At 39.8% G+C, this 23,360-nt stretch overlaps 1 protein-coding gene across 4 annotated transcripts in view; it reads left to right on the forward strand.

The window, feature by feature from the left end:
• LOC115217138 (kinesin-like protein KIF16B) overlaps positions 1-23,360 on the forward strand; it is a 117,470-nt gene that overhangs the window by 87,402 nt on the left and 6,708 nt on the right. For all 4 annotated transcript variants that reach the window (XM_029786751.2, XM_036507298.1, XM_029786752.2 and 1 more), the window contains 2 exons: positions 12,695-12,817; positions 21,036-21,125. In XM_029786751.2, the coding sequence (XP_029642611.1) occupies positions 12,695-12,817; positions 21,036-21,125 (213 nt within the window). The remainder of the gene's footprint in view (positions 1-12,694; positions 12,818-21,035; positions 21,126-23,360) is intronic.

Raw genomic sequence — 23,360 nt, forward strand, 5'->3', positions numbered from 1 at the left:
TTAATTTTAGATATTTCTACGTCTCTGTTAACGAGCTGTTTGCTTTGCCACTGTCAAATCCTGCCTGAGCCAAATTATGTCATAGAAAGAGCAAGTCAAACACTTCAAAGCAACACAACACAACAGCACAAACCATTTTTGTGTCTTACCTATTGCATGGTGTTGCATGGTGTTGCATGGTATTGCATGGTGTTGCATGGTGCATCCGCTTTACTTAGATATGCAGCTTGCATTCTTACAGCCAATAATTTAGTTTGTGTTGGAAGTGGATGAAGAAGCTGGAACTGGTCAATGCCTCGTAGTCCTGATTTCTTCAGATTTGTTAAAAAAATATCATTGACTCGGCTTAATTAGCTCTAAAAAGTAAATTGGTTTCACAGCTGTTTTAGTGCATGTACATATTTCATAATTATGTGAATCAGACTGGCTATTTTGACCCGTGATTCGCTCGGGTTTTGGTGGTGGTGGTGTTTTGCGCAAATCTAAAAAATAGGGCAAAAATGTACTCTTTTTAAAAGTTGAAAAATTTTACCCCCTTTTCCAAAATCCCCCAAATTTTTACACCCACAATTAAAGATAACCGCCTCTAGCCCCTGCAGCAACACGAAAAGCCACCATTATTCAAACAGCGCAACCTGTCTATCCCATAAAACTCAATTTTTCCCATATTCCTCACCGTGGCAACCAAACGGTAGCCCCAAGCGACTTGCAACCCTCCTCACACCATTACCCACCCCATTTTACCCCCCAGTGTAAATTTTGGTGCCAAACCAACCCCATCAATGAGACAAATAACCAAGAAATCAAACAACTTTTTCGCATTTCAGCTTCATAGATATTGATACAGGAATGTTCTGTTGCATTGTTTAACAATACACAAAAATATTACAATAAGTCCCTAATGTGCTGGTCTTGTATTTGTAGGAACTGCATGAGTTTGAACACACAACACCTATGAAATGACACTAGTTGCATATTTGATGTTGTTGACTCACAACTCAGCCCTCGCCAAGCTTTTGATCCAAAACATTTTAGCCCTGAGCAGCCCAAATTTATTTCTGGCACTCTGGACTACATTAGCTTTTTTTTTCTTTGTATATTTAGGTTTACAGGGTGAGTCAAAAGTAGTCCCTTGTTTCTAGGAAGTTGTGCCTTTGTTGTTTTGCAGGATAGGCGCAGGAGTGGCTGTGTGGTAAGTAGCTTGCTAACCAACCACATGGTTCCAGGTTCAGTCCCACTGCGTGGCATCTTGGGCAAGTGTCTTCTGCTATAGCCCCGGGCCGACCAATGCCTTGTGAGTGGATTTGGTAGACGGAAACTGAAAGAAGCCTGTCGTATATATGTATATATATGTATGTGTGTGTGTGTGTCTGTGTTTGTCCTCCTAGCATTGCTTGACAACCGACGCTGGTGTGTTTACGTCCCCGTCACTTAGCGGTTCGGCAAAAGAAACTGATAGAATAAGTACTGGGCTTACAAAGAATAAGTCCTGGGGTCGATTTGCTCGACTAAAGGCGGTGCTCCAGCATGGCCGCAGTCAAAATGACTGAAACAAATAAAAGAGTAAAAGAGTACTACTGACAGTTTTTGAAAGTTACCAAATCTGGATCATGCATCATGGTGTTAATACTCTTTGATACCCCAATCTATAAAACAAGAGCTAAATGCCAAAACTACAGGGTCATTCAAAAGTTGCCATACATAAGAACAATTTTATTTTTTAGAAGAAACAGTTTTCTTTCATTTAACTGTTTCTTATAAAAAAATAATCTTTTCCTATATATCATGACTTTTGAATCACACTGTATATCCCAATTGGGAGTTCAGACATATCAACTCTAAGGCAGGAATTGAGTGCTACTTTTGATTCATCCTGTATTAGGTGGTCTTTGTGTATCATCTCTTGTGAAAGGTAGAAGAGTCCAGTTTGCTGGACATTGTTGTAGAGCTGAAAACGAGGTAATTTCTACTCTTCTCTTCTGGAAGCCATCTGCTCGCGATACCAGAGGGCGCACACTCTCCTACCCTGATGTAATCTCCAGGGTTATAGGCATCCAGCAACAGGACCTCCGTAATGCTATGATGGACCGTGAGGTCTGGCGTAACATAGTAAATTCCATTGTCTCGACAACGGTCGAACAATGATGATGGTCTTTGTGTATTAAGTATTTTGAGCTTATTGCAGAGTTATTGAGAAAGATGTGTGTGTGTGTGTAGTCTGTTTGGGATGCAGCAAAAATGTTTCTTCTTTTAGTTTGAATTGTTGAGGGATATGCCAAAGAAATTAGGGATCTGTTCCTCTGTATATTTGTGTCCATATTTTCTTGCTATGTGGGTTTTGTTGCTACCAGGTGTCATTTGCCAGACAAGCACAATTCCCATTTTTGTTCTCTCGTTTTTGGTGAAACTCAAGATTTTGTCTCTAGTCCACAGTTCAGCAAAATAGTCAACATTGACCCCGCTCAGGGCCTAATTGGCTAGCCAAGTGGTTGATAAACACCTGAAATGGTTTTGGGTATTAAGGGTACTGCTGAATTTTTGTTCTCTTTTTTTTTATATCAGTTTTATTAAATATTTACATTGAATTTCTTTAAAATATTTCTTACTAAAAGCAGAAATGACACAAAAGAACTAAGAAATTATTGTGTTTAAATCAAGAATTTTTATATTAATTACACTTTTTAATTTTAGAAATTTACATGATGGGGTCGATAATCTATCAAGGATTCCATGAAAGGGTTAATAATATAAGAAGTTTGTTGTCCTCTGCTCTCATTTCTATAATTCCAATATTTTCAGACATAATCTATTTCTTTACTACCCACAAGGGGCTAAGCACAGAGAGGACAAACAAGGACAGACAAATGGATTAAGTCGATTATATCGACCCCAGTGCGTAACTGGTACTTATTTAATCAATCCTGAAAGGATGAAAGGTAAAGTCGACCTCGGCGGAATTTGAACTCAGAACGTAACGGCAGACGAAATACGACTACACATTTCGCCCGGCGTGCTAACATCTCTGCCAGCTCGCTGCTTTTCAGACATAAACTATTGGCTGATTGTGTTGACCTTTTTAAAGCCAACCTGTCTGAGAGCCTTCTTGGTTTTATGATATAAATGCCTTGTTTTAAAGTGATATAAATTAAACCCTTCCTTCAAAACTTAATGTTAATTTATGTTAATTTATGTTTGCTTAATAATAAGAAATCTACTTGATCAAATTCTTTATTTTCAAAATTAATCGAATCAAACGCAGTTTATTTCTACAGAAATATAATGAAAAAGTTGAAGTCTCTTGAGGGAAACATACCAAATAGTCTGTTCTGTTTTGGTTGACAAATCTGTCTGGCTGTAAATAAAACTAGTCTACCTTGGCAGATGAGTTGATCTCCATTTCCAGGAAATACAATAGACACCGGCATGGCTGTGTGGTTAAGATGCTTGCTTTCTATCATTTGGTTCTAGGTTCAGTCCCACAGCATGTCACCTTGGGCAAATGGCTTTTACTATAATCCCAGGCCAACCAAAGCCTTGTGAATGGATTTGGTAGACGGAAACTGAAAGAAGCCTGTCTCATACACACACATACCCCACACGTGTGTGTGAGTGTGTGAGATGGTGTCTCCTTGTCTTGACATCATGTGATTGTTGTAAGTGTTGTTGTCACACAAGCAGTATCCTTCATTTCTAATCTTCCGTGGAAACATCTCCAGTCATGGGAAAATATTGCCTCACTTGGAAACAGGCGAGGGTTCGTGGCAGGAAGGGCTGTCGAAAATCTGCCTCAACATAATCTGTTAAATATGGAAAGTAGACGTTAAAACGATGATAATTATGATGATGATGATGATGATGGTGAAGATCTCTTTAACCGTTTAGTGTTCACATTATTCTGCCAAAATTAATGCTTTTTCCTCCATACTGTTTTGAACTAATCAGGCATTATCTTGTAGCTTTGAGCTTTTGATGAGGTAGCTGTTAATTTTTAAAACAATATTGTAGGGTTGGTATGAGGGACCAGATCTGGTCAGTTTGAACATAAAACAGGCAGAATATTTTTGGTCGGATTTGGCCGGTTTAAATGCTAAAGGGTTAATGGTGAGTGAAGCAACTGTGTAATCTGTTGTTGATTGAGAGGTTAGCAGACAGTGAAGTATGCATGAAATGTTTTGGAGTCACAAAAGACTCTGTGAAAGAAACAGCACAATAAGCTCCGTGTGTATTGAGGTAGAGGTTGTTGTGCAGGTCATGTCAAGCTTGAAACAATCTGAAGTTACGTAGTTGGTTGTGGGGGTGGGGTTGTTGTTTAGTCTTAGATCATCTGCATTTAAAATGTCATATGGTGAAAGGTATTCCAGCCACGCCCTTCCCAGTTATTTTCCAGATATTAAACACCCATGAACACAATATGTAGTGTATTCTGGTGCCACATTTAAAGTGCCCATGCCAGTGTCAAGTAAAAGTGCACCTGGTACACACTGTGAAGTGGTTGGCATTAGGAAGGGCATCCAGCCATTAGAAACCATACCAAAACAGAGGACTGGTGCCTGGTGCAATCCTCTGGCTTGCCCGCTCCTGTTAAACTGTCCAACCCATGCCAGCATGGAAAATGGATGTTAAATGATGATGATTCTTATTTTTAAGACAGCAGTGTATAAGAAGTGAGATCTTTTGCTGTCATTGGGAGTACGTTGAGCTGTGATAATGCGGCTTCTCTTTGTTTAATCTGTTGCCTATTGAGAGGTTACCAGACAATAAAGTATACCCTAAATGTTTAGGAGCAGTTAGTCACAAAGGACTCTGTGCAATAAACACCACAATAAGCTTGGGTGGATCGACAAACCATAGACATATTCTATTATCTTTGTAACCTACTGTGATCATTATTCCTGTCGTTCAGCTGAAGTCAGAACTGATTCACCTAGGATCAAATATGCATCATGTTGCTACAGTTTGTACCACCCAGGGTAGTTATGATTCATGAGGGCAGACCATCCGTCTCAGGTATGCAAGTGCAAAGGTATTCCAGCTGTAACTGTTCTGATGTTATTGCTTTTGCATACTTTTTTCTATCTTTTACTTGATTCAGTCATTAGACTGCAACCATTATGAAGAATTTTTAGTTGAGTGAATCAACCCCAGTGATTATTCTTTTCCCAAAACTCTAAGTTACAGAGATGTAAGTACACGAACACTGGTTGTCTAACAGTGGTAGGGGCCAAACACATACACACACACACACACACACACACACACACACACACACACACACACGCTCTTCTTTACTCTAGGCACAAGGCCCGAAGTTTTTTGGAGGGAAGGGGCCAGTCGATTAGATCGACTCCAGTACACAACTGGTACTTAATTTATCGACACCAAAAGGATGAAAGGCAAAGTCGACCTCAGCAGAATTTGAACACAGAATGTAAAAACGGCCGAAATATTGCTAAACATTTTGCTTGGTGTGCTAACGATTCTAGCAGCTTGCTGCCTTAGACACACACACACACATTTTGGCTGTAGAAATGCCTCAGCTGATAGCTAGAGTCTGGACAGCTCGCTGCTAACCAGCTCCAAGTCCAACTGTCCAACTCATGCCACCATGGAAAGCAGACATTAAACGATGATGATGATATATATAGGCACAGGAGTGGCTGTGTGGTAAGAAGCTTGCTTCCCAACCACATGGTTCCGAGTTCAGTCCCACTGCTTGGCACCTTGGGCAAGTGTCTTCTACTATAGCCTCGGGCCGACCAAAGCCTTGTGAGTGGATTTCATAGATGGAAACTAAAAGAAGCCCATCATGTGTGTGTGTGTGTATGTATTTGTGTGTCTGTGTTTGTCCCCCCACCATCACTTGACAACCGCTGTTAGTGTGTTTATGTCCCTGTAACTTAGCACTTCCGCAAAAAAGACCGATAGAATAAGTACTAGGCTTTCAAAGAATTAGTCCTGGGGTGGGATTTTTGACTAAAGGTGGTGCTCCAGCATGGCCATAGTCATATTGACTGAAACAAGTAAAGAAAAAAGGTATATTAATATATGACAGGCTTCTTTCAGTTTCTATCTACAAAATCCACTCCAAGGCTTCGGTCAACCCAAGGCTCTACTTGAAGACACTTACTCAGGTGTCATATAGTGGAACTGAACCCAGAACCATGTGGTTGGGAAACAAACTTCTTACCACACAGCCACGCCTGTCGATTTAGAATTATATTCTTCAATGTGTCCTTTTCTTTATGCTTTTAATGGTAATTTGACAGCTATTTTCAGCAAGTTGATCAATCACACACTCACACACACACATTCTCTCTCTCTCTCTCTCTCTCTCTCTCTCCTTCATTGGCTCCATAAAGAGTAGAGTGTTTCATTGAGAATGTACAGTGACTGAAGCATGTGTGAAATACATCTTATGATAGTAAGACATTGAGGCATGTCTGTTGAGTGTGGAAGATCTGTGGAAGCTGGAGATAAACGAGATGAGTGAGGTATATTGATCCTGAAGAGTGAAGGCACACGACCTAGTAGTTAGAGAGTTGCACTCATGATCATAAGACTGTGGTTTCAATTCCCATGCTGGTCAGTGCATTGTGTCCTTGAGCAAAATACTTCATTTCACGCTGCTCCAGTCCATTCAGCTGTAAGTGAGTAACCCAGCAATGGTTGGGAAGCTAACTCTGCAGTGGACTAGCTTCCTATCCAGTGGGGAGTGTTGTGATCTCAGTCACTTATATGCCATAGAAACTGTGTTAAGCTCTAGTCGTATGTGTCCTGGGGCTCATGACAGGCATAAGCCTATTCATATGAAGGGAAAAGGTCATTTTGTACTTGTTGTTATTTAGCTCGGGTTGAACAGACCCATGATTAAACCATTCCAGCCATGATCCTCCTATCTTTTTGGTTGCCAAAGATTATTATTTTGTTTGGTGTGGTCTTCTTTATTTAGTACTATAAGATATGATTTTAGGGAGATTTGACTGCTATCTCTAACATGTTCAGCAACTGCCACAGATTCCCTTCTTTTTTTTGTTGTTGTTGTTGTCAGTGTGTTTAGCAAAATATGTCTAAAGTAGTATTTCCCTAACAGACCAATGACAAGAAAGTGACCAGTTCAAATATACTCTTGTTGTTGTGGTGGTGGTGGTGGTGGTGGTGGTGGTTGTGGTGGTGATGGCTGTTGTTGTTGTTGTTAACTTCTGCTTTAAAAGTAAAACTGGCTTTGTATCACTTGGTGACAGACTTCCAAAACGTCTGAAGCCGAATGTTTACAACTGTTCATCATTATCTGGTTGAGCTTGCTCAGACATTTTTAGCCCTCACATATCATCCACCTCAGTCCTGCATTTGTTGAGGGGGAGTCTTCAGGGAGGCGTCCAGTGACTCTGGTGAATTGATCTACATCCATTGTGTTCGGACAGCCTACTTGAGCATGGATGGAAGCACTCCGTCAGTTACGACGATGAGGGTTCCGGTTGATCCGAATCAACGGAACAGCCTGCTCGTGAAATTAACGTGTAAGTGGCTGAGCACTCCACAGACACGTGTACCCTTAACGTAGTTCTCTGGGATATTCAGCGTGACACAGAGAGTGACAAGGCCGGCCCTTTGAAATACAGGTACAACAGAAACAGGAAGTAAGAGTGAGAGAAAGTTGTGGTGAAAGAGTACAGCAGGGATCACCACCATCCCCTGCCAGAGCCTCATGGATGTGTATTCGCTCAATAAACACTCACAACGCCCGGTCTGGGAATCGAAACCGCGATACTATGACCGCGAGTCCGCTGCCCTAATCACTGGGCCATTGCGCCTCCACACTTGAGCATAGCCATGATTTGGTACCCGTAGCCATAGATCACTTGTTTAGCTCTTGACCAGCAACGTCCTGCAAAGTGCCTCTACCTTATAATAGTAGAAACAGGCAAGAGATCTTCACACTCCTATTTCTTGGGATGAGTTCTCCAAGATATGTTTAAGACTGCTCTTAACATCTGGGTGTAAGTTCCATCCAAGTGGGACCCCAGTTTTTCGGTAAACATCCAAAATGATATATAATAATAATAATAATAATTATAATTGTGTACAGTGCTCAGGTGCACTACAACTCATCTAAAGTGTATATATAATCAGGTGTAGTTTCGACGGATTTCGGAAAGCATGAGGGCCTTAAAGGATGCAGTGTCATGGCAGTCAACAACTGATGCAGGCAGTTTATTCCACGCTTCAGCAACCCTGAGCGTGAAAAAATGTTTCCGAAAGTCATGGGAGCTGTATTGTTTTCTGACTTTGTAGGCTGTCCACGTGTGTTAGACACATGGAGATCAAAAAGGTGTTCAGTGTTGTTGTTGGTGAGGTGGTTGATAACTTTGTGGGTGTTTACCAAGTCCGTCGCCAAACGCCGGAGCTTCAGTGAATCCATGCCCAGGGAAACAAGGCGCTCAGAATATGGTAGGTGTCTGATGGAGGGTATGCGTTTGGTTGCACGTCTCTGGACAGATTCCAGGAGGTCAATGTTCTGTGCAAGATAGGGGTTCCAAACTGATGATGCGAATTCCAAGTGTGGTCGTAAACCAAAACAGCTAAAAGGTGTGTCTGTATCAATTATAGACATTAAAATGGAAGCTTATGTAGAGTCAGTTTAATAGCCATTCTTGTACTTAATTAATTAATTAATTATGGGTGGTTCCATAAAGACTGCTCAAGGAGGCACTTACATATGGAATAGCTGGAAGGATATATGTATTATCTATTAATTTTAAGCCATGAATCAGAAGTGGGATATTGTGATAATGGTAATACATAGACGTATTTAAACAAAAATTATAAAATCTGATATATAAAAAAAATATAAATACTTGAGCTGTGCAGATAATACCAGACTGACTTGGTGCTTCAACTTAAGTACCTAATTCAACTGAATCTTAATTATTTGTGTGTATATGTATATATATATATATATATATATATACATGTCTGTATGTATACATACATACCATACCATACCATACCATATCTCATACCATATCATATCTCATATCATATATCATATCATATCTCATATCATATCATATCTCATATCATTTAATGTCCATGGGTTGGACGGTTTGACCAGAGCTGGTAAGCTGAGGGGCTGCACCAGGCTCCAGTCTGATTTGGCATGGTTTCTAGGGCTGGATGCCCTTCTTAAAGCCAACCACTCTGAGAGTGTAATGGGTGCTTTTACATGCCACTGGCACGGGTGCCAGTTGTGTGACACCAGTATCTGCCATGACTACGATTGTTAAAAATAGTTTATCCTTTATATTTGAAATCTATTTGGTCATCTGCAGCTGAAGAAGAGCAGTTTCTTTCAAATTGATGTAATGTTTCCATTAATCAATTAAATGGAACCACTTGAAACGGTTGTAATGTATTGACACCTGTACAGCTTTGTTACTTCTTTACATTTTCTCCACACACACACACACACACGCACACGCACATGCATGCATTACAAGCTTCTTTCAGTTTCTGCCTACCAAATCCACTCACAAGGTTTTGGTCAGTCCTGACCTATAGTAGGAGACACTTGCCTACCAACCCAAGGTGCCACGCAGTGGGACTAAACCCCAAACCTTGTGGTTGGGAAGCAAACCTCTTAACCACACAGCCATGTCACTGTATGCTCTCCTATTTGAAAACAGTAGGATGTGATTTTGAGGGATATTTGGTTGCTATTTCTTGAGTAGTTGAATAGTGTAGATTTTTCTTGTTTTTTTTTTTATTTTCATCATCAGAAGCATTATTGATTTTTAAATATCTATTTCCCCCGGAGCATCACTAAAAGCTTTTTCTTTTCTCACACTAATGGCAATTTAATAACATTTTTAAGCTGCTTGTCTCAACTCTTCTAACACCATATTCAAACCAGAGTCAATTTTTTTCTCTCTTTCCGTAACTTTCTAGCTCCTGTAATTCATTAACATATCTATCAACTAATTCAGCTTATTTACGTAATGTAACTGCTCTTATCTGCAACAATTGTCTCCGTTATCAGCAAAATGTTCTACAAAGTGTCCCTTTCGCTTATCAACTCACATCTACTTCACAATTAGATGAAATAATGTCCCAGTTACCTAGGGTTACTCAAAGATCAGTTTTTCTCTCATTTATTTCATCTTAGGGATACCCTTTTACTCTTTTACTTGTTTCAGTCATTTGACTGTGGCCATGCTGGAGCACCGCCTTTAGTCGAGCAAATCAACCCCAGGACTTATTCATTGTAAGCCCAGTACTTATTCTATCGGTCTCTTTTGCCGAACCACTAAGTGACGGGGATGTAAACACACCAGCATCGGTTGTCAAGCAATGCTAGGGGGACAAACACAGACACACAAACACACACACATACACATATATATACATACATATATACGACAGGCTTCTTTCAGTTTCCGTCTACCAAATCCACTCACAAGGCATTGGTCGACCCGGGGCTATAGTAGGAGACACTTGCCCAAGATGCCACGCAGTGGTACTGAACCCGGAACCATGTGGTTGGTAAGCAAGCTACTTACCACACAGCCACTCCTAAACTATTTCTACTGACATCCTTGTAGTACTAATAGCCTCCTGCATCCAACATAAGTGCCGAGTTCTAATTGTAGAGGGAACCTGTGGAAGGGGTCGACCCAGAAAAACGGGGGATGTAGTGGTGAGAAAGGATCTTCGGATGCTGGGCCTCACTGAGGAAATGGGAAGGGACTGGGAGTTATGGTGATTTGCTGTACTTGAGAAGATGCGTTGAGCCAAGTAAAATCATTCATGCATACAGGCTTGTCCTTTACGGGTGCTGGTGCCACATAAAATGCAGTCATGCCAGTGTTGCATTAACACACCCATGCCAATAGCCCATAAGAAAGCACCCTGTACACTTGGCAAAGTGGTTGGCATTAGGAAGGGTATCCAGCCATAGAAACCATGCCACAAGGCGGCGAGCTGGCAGAATTATTAGCACGCCAGGCGAAATGCTTAGCGGTATTTCGTCTGCCATTACATTCTGAGTTCAAATTCCGCCATGGTCGACTTTGCCTTTCATCCTTTTAGGGTCGATAAATTAAGTACCAGTCACGCACTGGAGTCAATCTAATCGACTTAATCCGTTTGTCTGTCCTTGTTTGTCCCCTCTGTGTTTATCTCGTTGTGGGTAGTAAAGAAATAAGAAACATGCCACAACAGACAATTGGAATCTGGACAGCTCCCCAGTTGGCCCGCTCCTATCAAACCATCCAACCCATGCCAGTATGGAAAACGGATGTTGATGATGGTGATGATGGTGATGATGACAATGTGTTTCATTCAATTTGCTATTCTGATAAACTATCAATATGTCAACATAGTAGTTCTCTCAGTATCTTCAGTAGCGTTGGTCAGGGGGATGCAGTGGCACAACTAACCCCCAAGCAACACCTTTTATGTAGGTGGCACTTTAAGATCTGCTCTATAAGCCTGCATAGGCTGTAATGGCACAGGAGGGGCAGCAAACTTAAGGGTTGTCCCAGCTGCACACATACTCTAGCAATTAAATGAGTTCTTTCAAGCCATCATCATTGTCATCATCATCATCATCATCATTATTATTATTATTATTGAGTGAAAGAGGGCAGCACATACATCACGACTAAATGTACATGACACAGTGATCTCAGCAAGATAAACAACACATCATGTTGCAGGTAGGGTCCAATTTTCTTCTGATCGAGTAACCCATCCCACTCAAAAAGTCCCTGAATAAGGGTTGTTTAAAGATGTTGAACAAAACACCCAGGTTTCCAGAGGTGAATTATCCAAACCCTAAAGAATCCCTCTCAACACATGGCTATGATGCTCCCCCACTACTTCTGCTCGTGATCAGAGATTCACATATCGTCAGCCACTAAAGGACATGCCCAACTGGTTAAGGTCATGTAACTAGCAAATCTGTGGTACTAAACAGAATATTTTTTGTAGCCCATCTTTTATACCAAGACAAAACAATGTACATGATAACACTGCCAATCAGTTAAGATCAGAAGCCACGAGAACCACTGCCTGGTGTTGCATCAGGGTATTTATTATTATTATTATATCATTATTATTATTATTATTATTATTATTATTAGCATTCTGTCAGTCTTTACGTTCTGAGTTCAAATTCTGCCGAGGCTAACTTTGCTTTTCATCTTTTCAGGGTCAATGAAATAAGTACCAGTTACGCACTGGGGGTCGATCTAATCAACTAGCCCCTCCCCCAACTTTTCAGGCTTTGTGGTTATTGTAGAAAGGAATATTATTATTATTATTATTATTAAAGTGGCAAGCTGGCAGAATCTTTAGCATGCCAGGTGAAATGCTTAGCAATATTTCATCTGCTGCTACATTCTGAGTTCAAATTCTGCCAAGGTCGACTTTGCCTTTCACCCTTTCAGAGTCAATAAATAAAGTACCAGTCAAACACTGGGGTCGAAGTAATCGACTGGTCTCCTCCCCCAAAAGGATTGTTGTTATCATCATCATCATCATTATTATTATTATTCCAGGCTTGCATAATAATCATGGTTTTAAACAATTTTTTTCTTTTTGTTGTAGCCACAGAATTTTTTTTTTAAATGAGGACATAATTGAAATTTAAATTGCGAAGAAGTAACTGAAATTCCATATTGTCTATCTTTTGCAGCCTTCTTCTCCTGACATTTTCACTGGTTCCAACCAGAACCAAACCAGTGCCATTCGGATATACATTCCTACTTATCTTTATCGAGGCCATGGTTCGGACACTCATTATGAGTATGAAGTCAAGGTAAGTTCCTACATGTAATTACATTTTATAACAGTTTCCAAAAAAAATCTAAGTTTAACCCTTTTGACGCCAAGATGCCTGGAGCTATCCTTAGTTCTAAACCATTCTGTTTTAACTCATTTTAACCCACTGTCCTCATTTGAGGACAGTTGTATTTGGTTTGTTTGCTGCAATAACGGTTAACTGGACACTTCCATACGTTTGTTATCCCTCCCATGCTAGCATGGAAAGTGGACGCTAAACGATGATGATGATGATGATCTTCAAAATTTCGACAGGGTTAACCTGGGTTAAAATGGGTTAATGTGATCTAAATTTTTAAAATCTTTCATTTTCATTTCATATTCCTTTGTTCCAAACACCAACTAAATAATGACATAATTATTTTACCAAATTTTTCATTATTTTCAAAATTAATTAAAACAAAATTAATTAAAGCAGGAATATGAAAACAAAAGGGTTAAACAACTGATTGAATCGCTCAGGAAGTAAAACACTTTGTTTTTGCTTAATTACTAGAATTTAAATTTATTATTCCAAACACATTGTTTGTATTCTTTGTTACAGAAATACCATTTTATTTATAATTATGCTTCTATGCACCATGACTCCATAATGATACATTGTCTCGAGATAAATAACACAGTATTGCATGTTCTAATCGCCACGTTAAGTTGGAGATCAAGATTACCTTTGTATTTCTAATTTTTTTTACTTATTAAATTTTACTTGTTTCAGTAACTCAGTGAACAAAAAGGCACCTATAGATGCACACAATGTATGGCTGAGTTGTGCAATAAGCATCCTACCTCTATACCTATTTTTACTTTATTTAATTTGTCTTTTATTTGTTCCAGTCTTCAGACTGTGACCATGAAAAGGCACCACCTTGAAGGGCTAGAAAAATAAAAAGGAATTAAAAGAAAAAATTTAACAGAATCTTTAGGAAATTTTCCCCAAAGAATATAAAACAGAAATGTTAGACAGGTGGAGTTCATTTGACACAATGTGTCAATATATATTAATTTTTATGCTATATATATAAAAAATATATATAGCCTATATATATGTATATAAAACACTTCCAAAAATAGGTGCAGGAGTGGCTGTGTTTAGTCCTACTGCATGGCACTTTAGGCAAGTGTCTTCTACTATAGCCTTGGGCTGACCAAAGCCTTGTGAGTGGATTTGGTAGACGGAAACTGAAAGAAGCTCATCGTATATATGTACATATATTTATTTATGTCTATATAAACATATATATATGTTTATGTCCCCCATAGCTTAGTGGTTCAGAATTGCCAATATGGCCAGGGGAAAAATGTTTTCAATTTAGTTGTATTTAGCATAATTTCACTTAGATTTTATTTAAGTTTCATTAAATAAAAATAATTTCTGTTTAACAGGTAGAAAGTTATTAAATTACGAAGTGTTTGTGTTGTTTATGATAAACTTTATTTTACATTTCTTGGCCACAAGAGATTATGTCCGATCTTTAGCATATTGTTGTATGTCTTCTCAAATCAGGATCACAGGAAAAGTTATTGATAAGAGTTATCAACAAAAACAAAGCTGATAAGGGTTGCAAAATAAGTTTACTTACCAATAAACATTAGTTTGGATGACACTTTACTCAACCCACAGAGGAAGGTGCCTGATCAAACTGATTATGTAAACAGAATACATGTGTGTGTGTGTGTGTATATTTTGATTTTTGATTTTTCCAGTTTCAGCTAATGAGCTGTGGCCATGCTGGGGCACTGCTATATATATAGAATAAAATACAAAATGGGACAAGAACGCAAAACATCCGGACAACTAAGTTATACAAAAAGGGACAACAAAACATCCAGACAGACGATACAAAAAAACAAGCCTTTTATCTTCAGTCAAGAACCGGATCATCCTTGCAATTTCGGTTGATTAATCTTGAGATTGCTCCAATCTGGCCAGCCCCAAGGAAAAACTAAGCTAAGAGCATTAGATTCCTTGGAAAAAGCATTGAATGTATAAGAAAACAAGGATGGAAAAACAGACGATGTTACACGAATATAAATACAAAAATACAATGAAAATAACAATAATAATAATAATAATAATAATAATAATAACAGGCGTCTTTCGACTGGGGACAAATTGAATTCAGCTGGCATGTATGGAAATGAAGCCTTTCGGCAGATTCAATTTGTCCCCAATATACACACACACATATACATGTTATCTTTTACTGGTTTCAGTCCAGGGCTGAGGTCATGCTGGTGCACTACCTGTAGTTACTCGGTGTTGAAACCATGGACTAAATGGAGAGAGAGCACACATGAGGAAAGAAAGTGTCGCTGAAGAGGTCACAGATGTGTGGTGAAAGACTTCAGTACAATGGACATGAGTTAGAATAAGAAGAGTAATAAACAAGTGAAGAACAAATATATATTGTGGATGTGTTTGTTTGACAAAGAAAAAGGAATAACCATCCTGAAATACAATATATATTTGCTTATTTCAATTATTTAACCATAAAAGCTGTGGCCTCCTGTGGTCCAAGATCTGTTTAACATAACAGGATGTGGTGGTGACATATTTTCCTGTTTGTTCTTGTTCCAAGAAGCCGTATGCAATCACCTCACTATGAAATAGAGTGAGGGGGAGGGAAGGAAAAGCTTTGAAATATTGAGGGAGCCTCCAATGACATTACCGTTTCTCTGTTTGCACACTCCTTCAATTCGTAATCCCTGCAATAAACTCGTGTTCCATTACTTAAATACATACATAAATGCACGCATATATATATATATACATAAATACACACATGCATGCACACACATATACATACATACGCACATACATACATGTATACATGCATACACACAAACATACAGGCACATACATATGCATGCATGCATACACACATATATACATACATACTTACATACACACATGTATAAATTCATACACACATACATACACACAAACATAGAGGAATATACACATACACATGCATGCATACACACACATACATACATACACATGCACACATACACACAATGCATGCATACATACACATGTACATGTATACATTCATACACACAAACATACACACACACACACACATACATGCAAATACATATGCACTCATACATGGTGGAGGTGTGTGGCTTAGTGGTTAGGGTGTTGGACTCATGATTGTAAGATTGTGGTTTCAAATCCTGGACCAGGCAGTGTGTTGTGTTCTTGAGCAAAACACTTCATTTCATGTGGCTCCAGTCCGCTCAGCTGGCAAAAATGAGTGACCCTGTGACAGACCAGCGTCTTGCCCAAGTGGGGAATTTATATGCCATGGAAACGGGGAAACTGGCCCCTATGACTCAGTGTGACTCAAGAGGATAACTTTATTTTTACCTTTTTTTTACATACATACATACACACACATGCACACATATGCGAGCACACACACATACATACTCACACACACACACACACACACACACACATATATACACATTCATACATACATACATGCATACATTCATACATGTGCACACATACATACACAACCACTAATTTGTTTCTCTTACTATGTAAGATCATCATCATCATCACCATCGTTGTTTAACGTCTGCTTTCCATGCTGGCCTGGGTTGGATGGTTTGACTGAGGACTGGCAAACCAGGAGGCTGCACCAGGCTCCAGCCTATGTTGCAAAGAGGCATACGAGTATTGTGTAAATTTTATAATTGAAAAAATTGACTATATTTCGTACATACGAGTATATCAGCCTGCAGATATAATAAAATGGGCCTGTGGGCAGGGGCTTCCCCACTCCTGGGGTACAGCATTTCATTGTGCTAGTCATAGCTGCTGTTTATATATATAATATATAATGAAATTATTGTATACAGTGCTCAGGTGCACCACAACTTGTCAGAAAGTGCATATAAAGTACATGCAGTAATGTAGAAATGTCTGGAAAGTGAACATGCTTGTGTGTGTATGGAGGGGAGAAAATCAAGTGTAGTGTTGGCGAATCTCAGGAAGCATGGAAGTTTTGAAGGATGCAGTGCTCCAACAACTAACAACCGATGCCGGCAGTTTGTTCAATGCTTCAGCAACTCTCAGCGTGAAAAAATGTTTCCTGAAGTCATGGGAGCTGTGCTATTTTCTTACTTTGTAAATATGTCCACGGGTGTTAGATGGGTGGAGTTTGAAGAGGTGCTCAGAGTTATTGTTTGTGCGATGGTTGATAATTTTATGGGTGTCTGCCAAGTCAGCTGCCAGACGTCAGAGTTTCAATGTGTCCATGCCCAGGGAAGTAAGGCGTTGAGGATATGGCAAATGCCTGATGGAGGGTATTCTTTTGGTTGCACGTCGCTGAACAGCTTCCAGACGATTGATATCCTGGGCAAGATAGGGGTTTAATTCCAGGTTGACCCAAATCCCTTCCCACCACTTTCTTGGATACAATGAAACCAGGAGCACCTCATTTGACATGATCTTCTTTTCTCGGGTATACTCAAGGCAGATGTGGCTGCTGTTTCTAGTCGGTCAGGCAGTTTGATCTCCTATATTCTGACACAGAAATTCTTTTATAACTGTTCTCTCTCTCTTTCAACTCTAAAATGTTTGCTCCATTTACCTACAGTCCAATGTACATTATGCTACTAATCTTTGGCTAATCAAATATAACAAAATACCTGCACTGATCTGTGTGACTAAGCAAGTGTCTTCTAATTCATACAAGCATGACTGAATATAAATTATGTTGAAGATGGTGGCAGCAACAGAGAGAGAGAGGGGGAGGGGAAAGCCCCTATATAGTAACTCAATCTACTAGAAATAGAAGTCGAATCTCTCATAAATCATACTTTATTTTCTTAAGAAAAGAACACATGTAATGTTGACCATGATAGACTTTGCTGTAAAAGAAGGAGGGATGGTCATTGCTGTAAGGTGTATTTGATCATAGATCAACTTGATCGCAGGTGGTGGTGGCGGCGGTATGGGGCCATGTGCTGTAGCATGGTGGTATGCGGCGAGCTGGCAGAAACGTTAGCACGCCGGGCGAAATGCGTAGCCGTATTTCATCTGTTGTTACGTTCTGAGTTCAAATTCCGCTGAGGTCAACTTTGCCTTTCATCCTTTCGGGGGCGATTAAATAAGTACCAGTTACGCATTGGGATTGATGTAATCGACTCCATCCGTTTGTCTGTCCTTGTTTGTCCCCTCTGTGTTTAGCCCTTTGTGGGTAGTAAAGAAATAGGTATGGGGCCATGTGGTTAAGAAGGAAGCTTCTTGCCACACAGCCATGCCTGCACAAGGCCAGCAATTTTGAGGTGAGAGAGAAGCCAATGACATCAACCCCAATGCTTAAAAAGTACTTATTTTATCAACCCCTAAAGAATGAAAGCCGACCTCGGCTGTATTTGAACTCAGAACTTAAAGAGCCAAAAGACTAATGATTCTACCAGCTCACCACCCTGACTAGCTTCCAAATTCATAACCTTAATTTAACATTTTCTTCCTTTCTATAAATTTGTAGTCTTATACAAAATTAAGAAATCCTTCTGAAATATTTTGAGATGAAATAATTGACTTGATGTCCTGCTATGATAATCCAGACAGAAAAAGATTAAAGCTGTAATACAAACCATAATTTTTTACACTCGTCGTCATAAATGAAACATAAACTCTTGACCCCAATATGGAGCTAAAGCAAATTTTCACAAAAGCCTCTTGTTTTCAGCTTTCGAAGCTGTCATCTGAACTACAAAAGAAGAGGTTGAAGTTGAATAGTCGTAAACAGAGCTGACGTAGAGGCCCCTGAGCAACTCTGTGATGTCTTTATTACGTCAGGTCTCAAGGTGACTTTCTAATGTCGGCAGGAAAATAGCAAGATATGTGGGTAGTTGTGACAAGTCAATGCAACTGATAAATCGGCTCCGAACGTTGCTAAGGAACTAACTGTTTAGTATGATTTACACCTGTGTGTTGTAAGTATTTTGGATTGTGATAAGTCTTGTTATCTTGAAACTATGACTTTTATGAGAGTACAGGTCCTTAGCTGTTTTAGTATGACTAGTACACTAGTAATAGAAATGTGTCAGGATGGGTCGCAAAGATAAGGATAACCAGCTGAGACTACTGCGGTTGATGTGTTTGAAATGTTACTAATTACAAAGTGGAAGTACACTTTGGACAACCTCCTCAGCCTTGGTTGAGCAGGTCTTTAGCCAAGTGCATCCCACCCATGGCCATCCCATTTTTTATTCATGTATTGTTTCTTTATGGAGTGCGTACTTCCTTTTTCTTTTTAAAATGGTAGGGTGTGATTTTGAGGAAGATCTGGCTATCAATTCCTGCTGGTCTGTTTACTTGCAAGTTCTGGTGTGGGAGGTGTCAGTGGGTGGGGTAAGAGGAAGAGAACCAGTTTCTGTTGTTGACAGCATTTCAAAGGAGGCGTTGAACAAACTGAAACAGAGATCAGTTATAGTATGAATGGAAAAACACAGGGAATACATATCATGTACACGTGTGGGTGTGTGTGTGTGTGTATACAGGGTGTCCCAGAAAAATTTACTCATTAGGCGGCAAGCTGGCAGAAACGTTAGCATGCCAGGCGAAATGCTTAGCGGTATTTCGCTTGCGGTTACGTTCTGAGTTCAAATTCCACCGAGGTCGACTTTGCCCTTCATCCTTTCGGGGTCGATAAATTAAGTACCAGTTACGCACTGGGGTCGATGTAATCGACTTAATCCCTTTGTCTGCCTTTATTTGTCCTCTCTGTGTTTAGCCCCTTGTGGGTAGTAAAGAAATAAGAAAACTTTACCCATTGATGTTTCTTAATTATTCAAAGAGAACTTCAGGTAGGAGAATGAAATTTGGCAGTCCATTACAGTAACTACCTTTCAAAATTACTGCCTTTCACCTTGATAATGTCCTGCAAACAAGTGGTCACTGATTTGCACCTGTGCCTTACCACCACTTCATCCAACTTGACCCACAAAGCTTTCTTCAGACCTGACACATTTGAATAGGGGTGAGCAGAAACATTACTCTCTAAGAGAGACCAAAGTCCATGGGATTGATGTCTGGACTTGATGGAGGCCATATCGTCTTGTCTTCAAAACCGCTGAATGCTCTTTGCACCACCTTTGTGTCAAATTAGATGTATATATTTCTTTATTGCCCACAAGGGGCTAAACATAGAGGGGACAAACAAGGACAGACAAAGGGATTAAGTCGATTACATCGACCCCAGTGCGAAACTGGCACTTTATTTATCGACCCTGAAAGGATAGAAGGTAAAGTCGACCTCGGCAGAATTTGAACTCAGAACGTAATGATGGGCGAAATACCGCTAAGCATTTCGTCCAGCATGCTAAAGGTTCTATCAGAGCCCCATCTTCAGTGAAGATGTAACAGTGCTTCAAGGTTTCTTTGACCCTGGATAACTCTTTCTCATCCATCATTTCCACATAAACTTCACTGTTGACCTCGACACCAACATCAAAGAGGACTTAGATCCATCAGATGCAACTGCGGACATTACCATGAGTGAAGCTGGCTTGTGGTGGCATAAATGACCCCTGCTATCTTCGGCAAAGTCTCCTGCATTATGTGCATAAAACCTATCATTCTGTCTCTTGGTGACTACCTCCACAGTAAAGATCTTTTCGTTGGACCAAATCAACACTTTGTTACCTGTGTGCTTCATCTCAGCCAACATGGTTTCACCCGTCAAGCTGTTTCTTCTTGGAAGCTGCTGAAATTAACTGCCAGGATTGTTTCTTGTATGCAGTTAGCGTTAAATCCTTTTTAAAAATCTTGTGCATTGACAGTTTCAAAATCCCAAGAGCTTTTGCAGTTTTTCTTGTACTCCTGTGTGAAGATTTCGGTTCATTCATTTCTTCACATCTTCAACAGTTTGTTTGGTACAAATTGATCATTTCCTACCAGGAATAGTGGTAGGAGCAGAATCCATATATCTTTTCCAGGTATCGGACACTGTTTTAGAGTCCACACTCAACTTTTTAGTTCTGTCCTTGTTGCTCACTCCCGCTATCTTCAAAGCAACAATCTGGTGAGGGTTAGTGACAGGAATGGCAGCCAGCTATAGAAAATCTACCTCAACAAATTCCATCTGACCTAAGCAAGCATGTGAAAGTAATATGCAATGATTGCTTTATATAAAAAGACATTTTTCTTTTTTCTTTTTTAATTACAGATATGTGTGAAAGATGAGACCTGGTCAGTGTTTAGGCGTTACAGCCGCTTTCGACAGCTACATACTGATATGAAGATCCAGTATGCTGAGGTAAGACTTAACATAATTATATTATCAATGAGTCACCAGTATCAATAATAAAAGATTATATATATACATCTACATCAAAGGCCTTGAGCCGCAGTTGCATATAATTAATCTATTTTTATTATATTCACAATAAAAAGCTGTGAGTTGACAGAATCATTAGAGACCTGAAACAATTACCGTGTAGCATTTTTTCCAGTTTTTTTACACTCTGAGACTAATTGGCATTGAGGTTGACTTTGTTGTTCTTCTGGGGATTGAGCCCAGAATCACATGACAGGAAAGGTGAGGTGTTTAACCCCCACAGCCATGCCTGCACCTGTATAGAAAGGACTATGTTATCTGACAGAGAGGCAGAAACAGGTGTCTTGCTATAAACAGAGGGGTCATTGGAGGAGGTGATCATTAGATGTTTTTCATTCTATGCTGCTCTTCCAAATCTCAGTCATACACAAGACACAGGTTTAGTTGTGTGGTTTAGTTGTCACCACCCCCACCACCACCACATTATTCTGGTTCAATTTCACTTTGAGCATTTGACTTCTATAATCTCGGGTTGACCGTTACCATTACCTTGTGAGTGAAATCTGACAGAAACCTAGTACTCCAGCATGGTCGGAGTCCAATGACTGAAGCCAGTAAAATAGGAATAAAAGAAAATAATCGTCAATGGGAATCGTATGTAAGTCCTCGTTGTCATCTAACCGTGAACTCTTTTGTAAGAGCTTCAAAGACTAGAACAAAGAAGCCGAGAATAGCTAATTGCTCATATGTTCATTAGATATATCCATTAATTTGAAGGAAATGTTCAATTTCATATATTTTCTTGTAGCATACATAATGTCGGACCTCTTCTGCATGTTAAGTAGGCTTGCAAAGTTGATAGTAGTTTTTTTTTTGTATTTTCAGACTTTTTTTAACATGACTAATAGTAAATCTGTGTGAATAATAAGATCCTTGTAGGGCAATTCATGTTCACGTTAAGAAAGGAGTCTCTCAAGCGGAAATACTGAGAAGTCTCATTAAGATTTCAACCCATAAATAAACTCATGCATAAAAGATTAGATTAAGTTTGATATTCTTTTACTTGTTTCAGTCATTTGACTGCGGCCATACTGGAGCACCGCCTTTAGTCGAGCAAATCGACCCCCAGGACTTCTTCTTTGTAAGCCTAGTACTTGTTCTGTCAGTCTCTTTTGCCGAACCGCTAAGTGACGGGGACGTAAACACACCAGCATCGGTTGTCAAGCGATGTTGGGGGGACAAACACAGACACGCAAACACACACACACACACATATATACATATATATGACGAGCTTCTTTCAGTTTCCATCTACCAAATCCACTCACAAGGCTTTGGTTGGCCCGAGGCTATAGTAGAAGACACTTGCCCAAGGTGCCAGACAGTGAGATTGAACCTGGAACCATGTGGCTGGTAAGCAAGCTACTTACCACACAGCCACTCCTACACCTATATTGGTGACTATTTTCTTTCTATGGTCAAATGCAGGATTTCTTTAGTAAATTGATGAGAAAACCTGAACTACTTGCTCATGCAAGGGTCTCTGAAATAAATTGATTTAGTTGTTAGGGTCTTAAGTTCAACCGTAAGGCAGTAGGTTTGATTCCTGGGCCAGACAAAGCATTATGTTCTTAAGCAAGGTACTTCATTTTAGGTTACTCCAGTTCACTTGGCTGAAAATGAACATCAGCTGCCACAGCTTGGTCAAACTTTGCAATGAGTTGGTGTCCCATCCACAAGTGACCTTCCAAGAGAAAGGGTTGTGACTAGCCAATGCTTTATATCAGTGGTTCCAAAAGTGAGCAATACTGTTCCCCTGGGGGCAGTGTAAAGATCCAGGGTGTGAGTGGGAGCATTGAGGAAAAGTGGGATAACGATGGGGTGGCCAAAATAATGGGTTAATTAGGTTAAGTTTTATTTGTGAATTACAGTTGTTTTGAAATTTGCACAGAAAATGGTCTCTGTTTGTGGTGGTGAGTTAGGGGTGGGGGTGCTAGGAATGTGGCCTGGGTGCCAAGGGGGTGGCTGTCTGAAAAAGTTTGAGAACCACTGGCTACCATGATAGCCCATGTACTCATAGAAACATACACACATAAATACATACATACATATATATAGAGAGAGAGAAAGGGAGAGAGAGAGAGGTGGTCAATGCCAGTTCTGCCTGACTGGCACCTGTGCTAGTGGCACATAGAAAGCACCATTCAAGCATGG

This window comes from Octopus sinensis, linkage group LG11, assembly GCF_006345805.1.
Source record: "Octopus sinensis linkage group LG11, ASM634580v1, whole genome shotgun sequence".
Classification (NCBI taxonomy): Eukaryota; Metazoa; Mollusca; class Cephalopoda; order Octopoda; family Octopodidae; genus Octopus; species Octopus sinensis.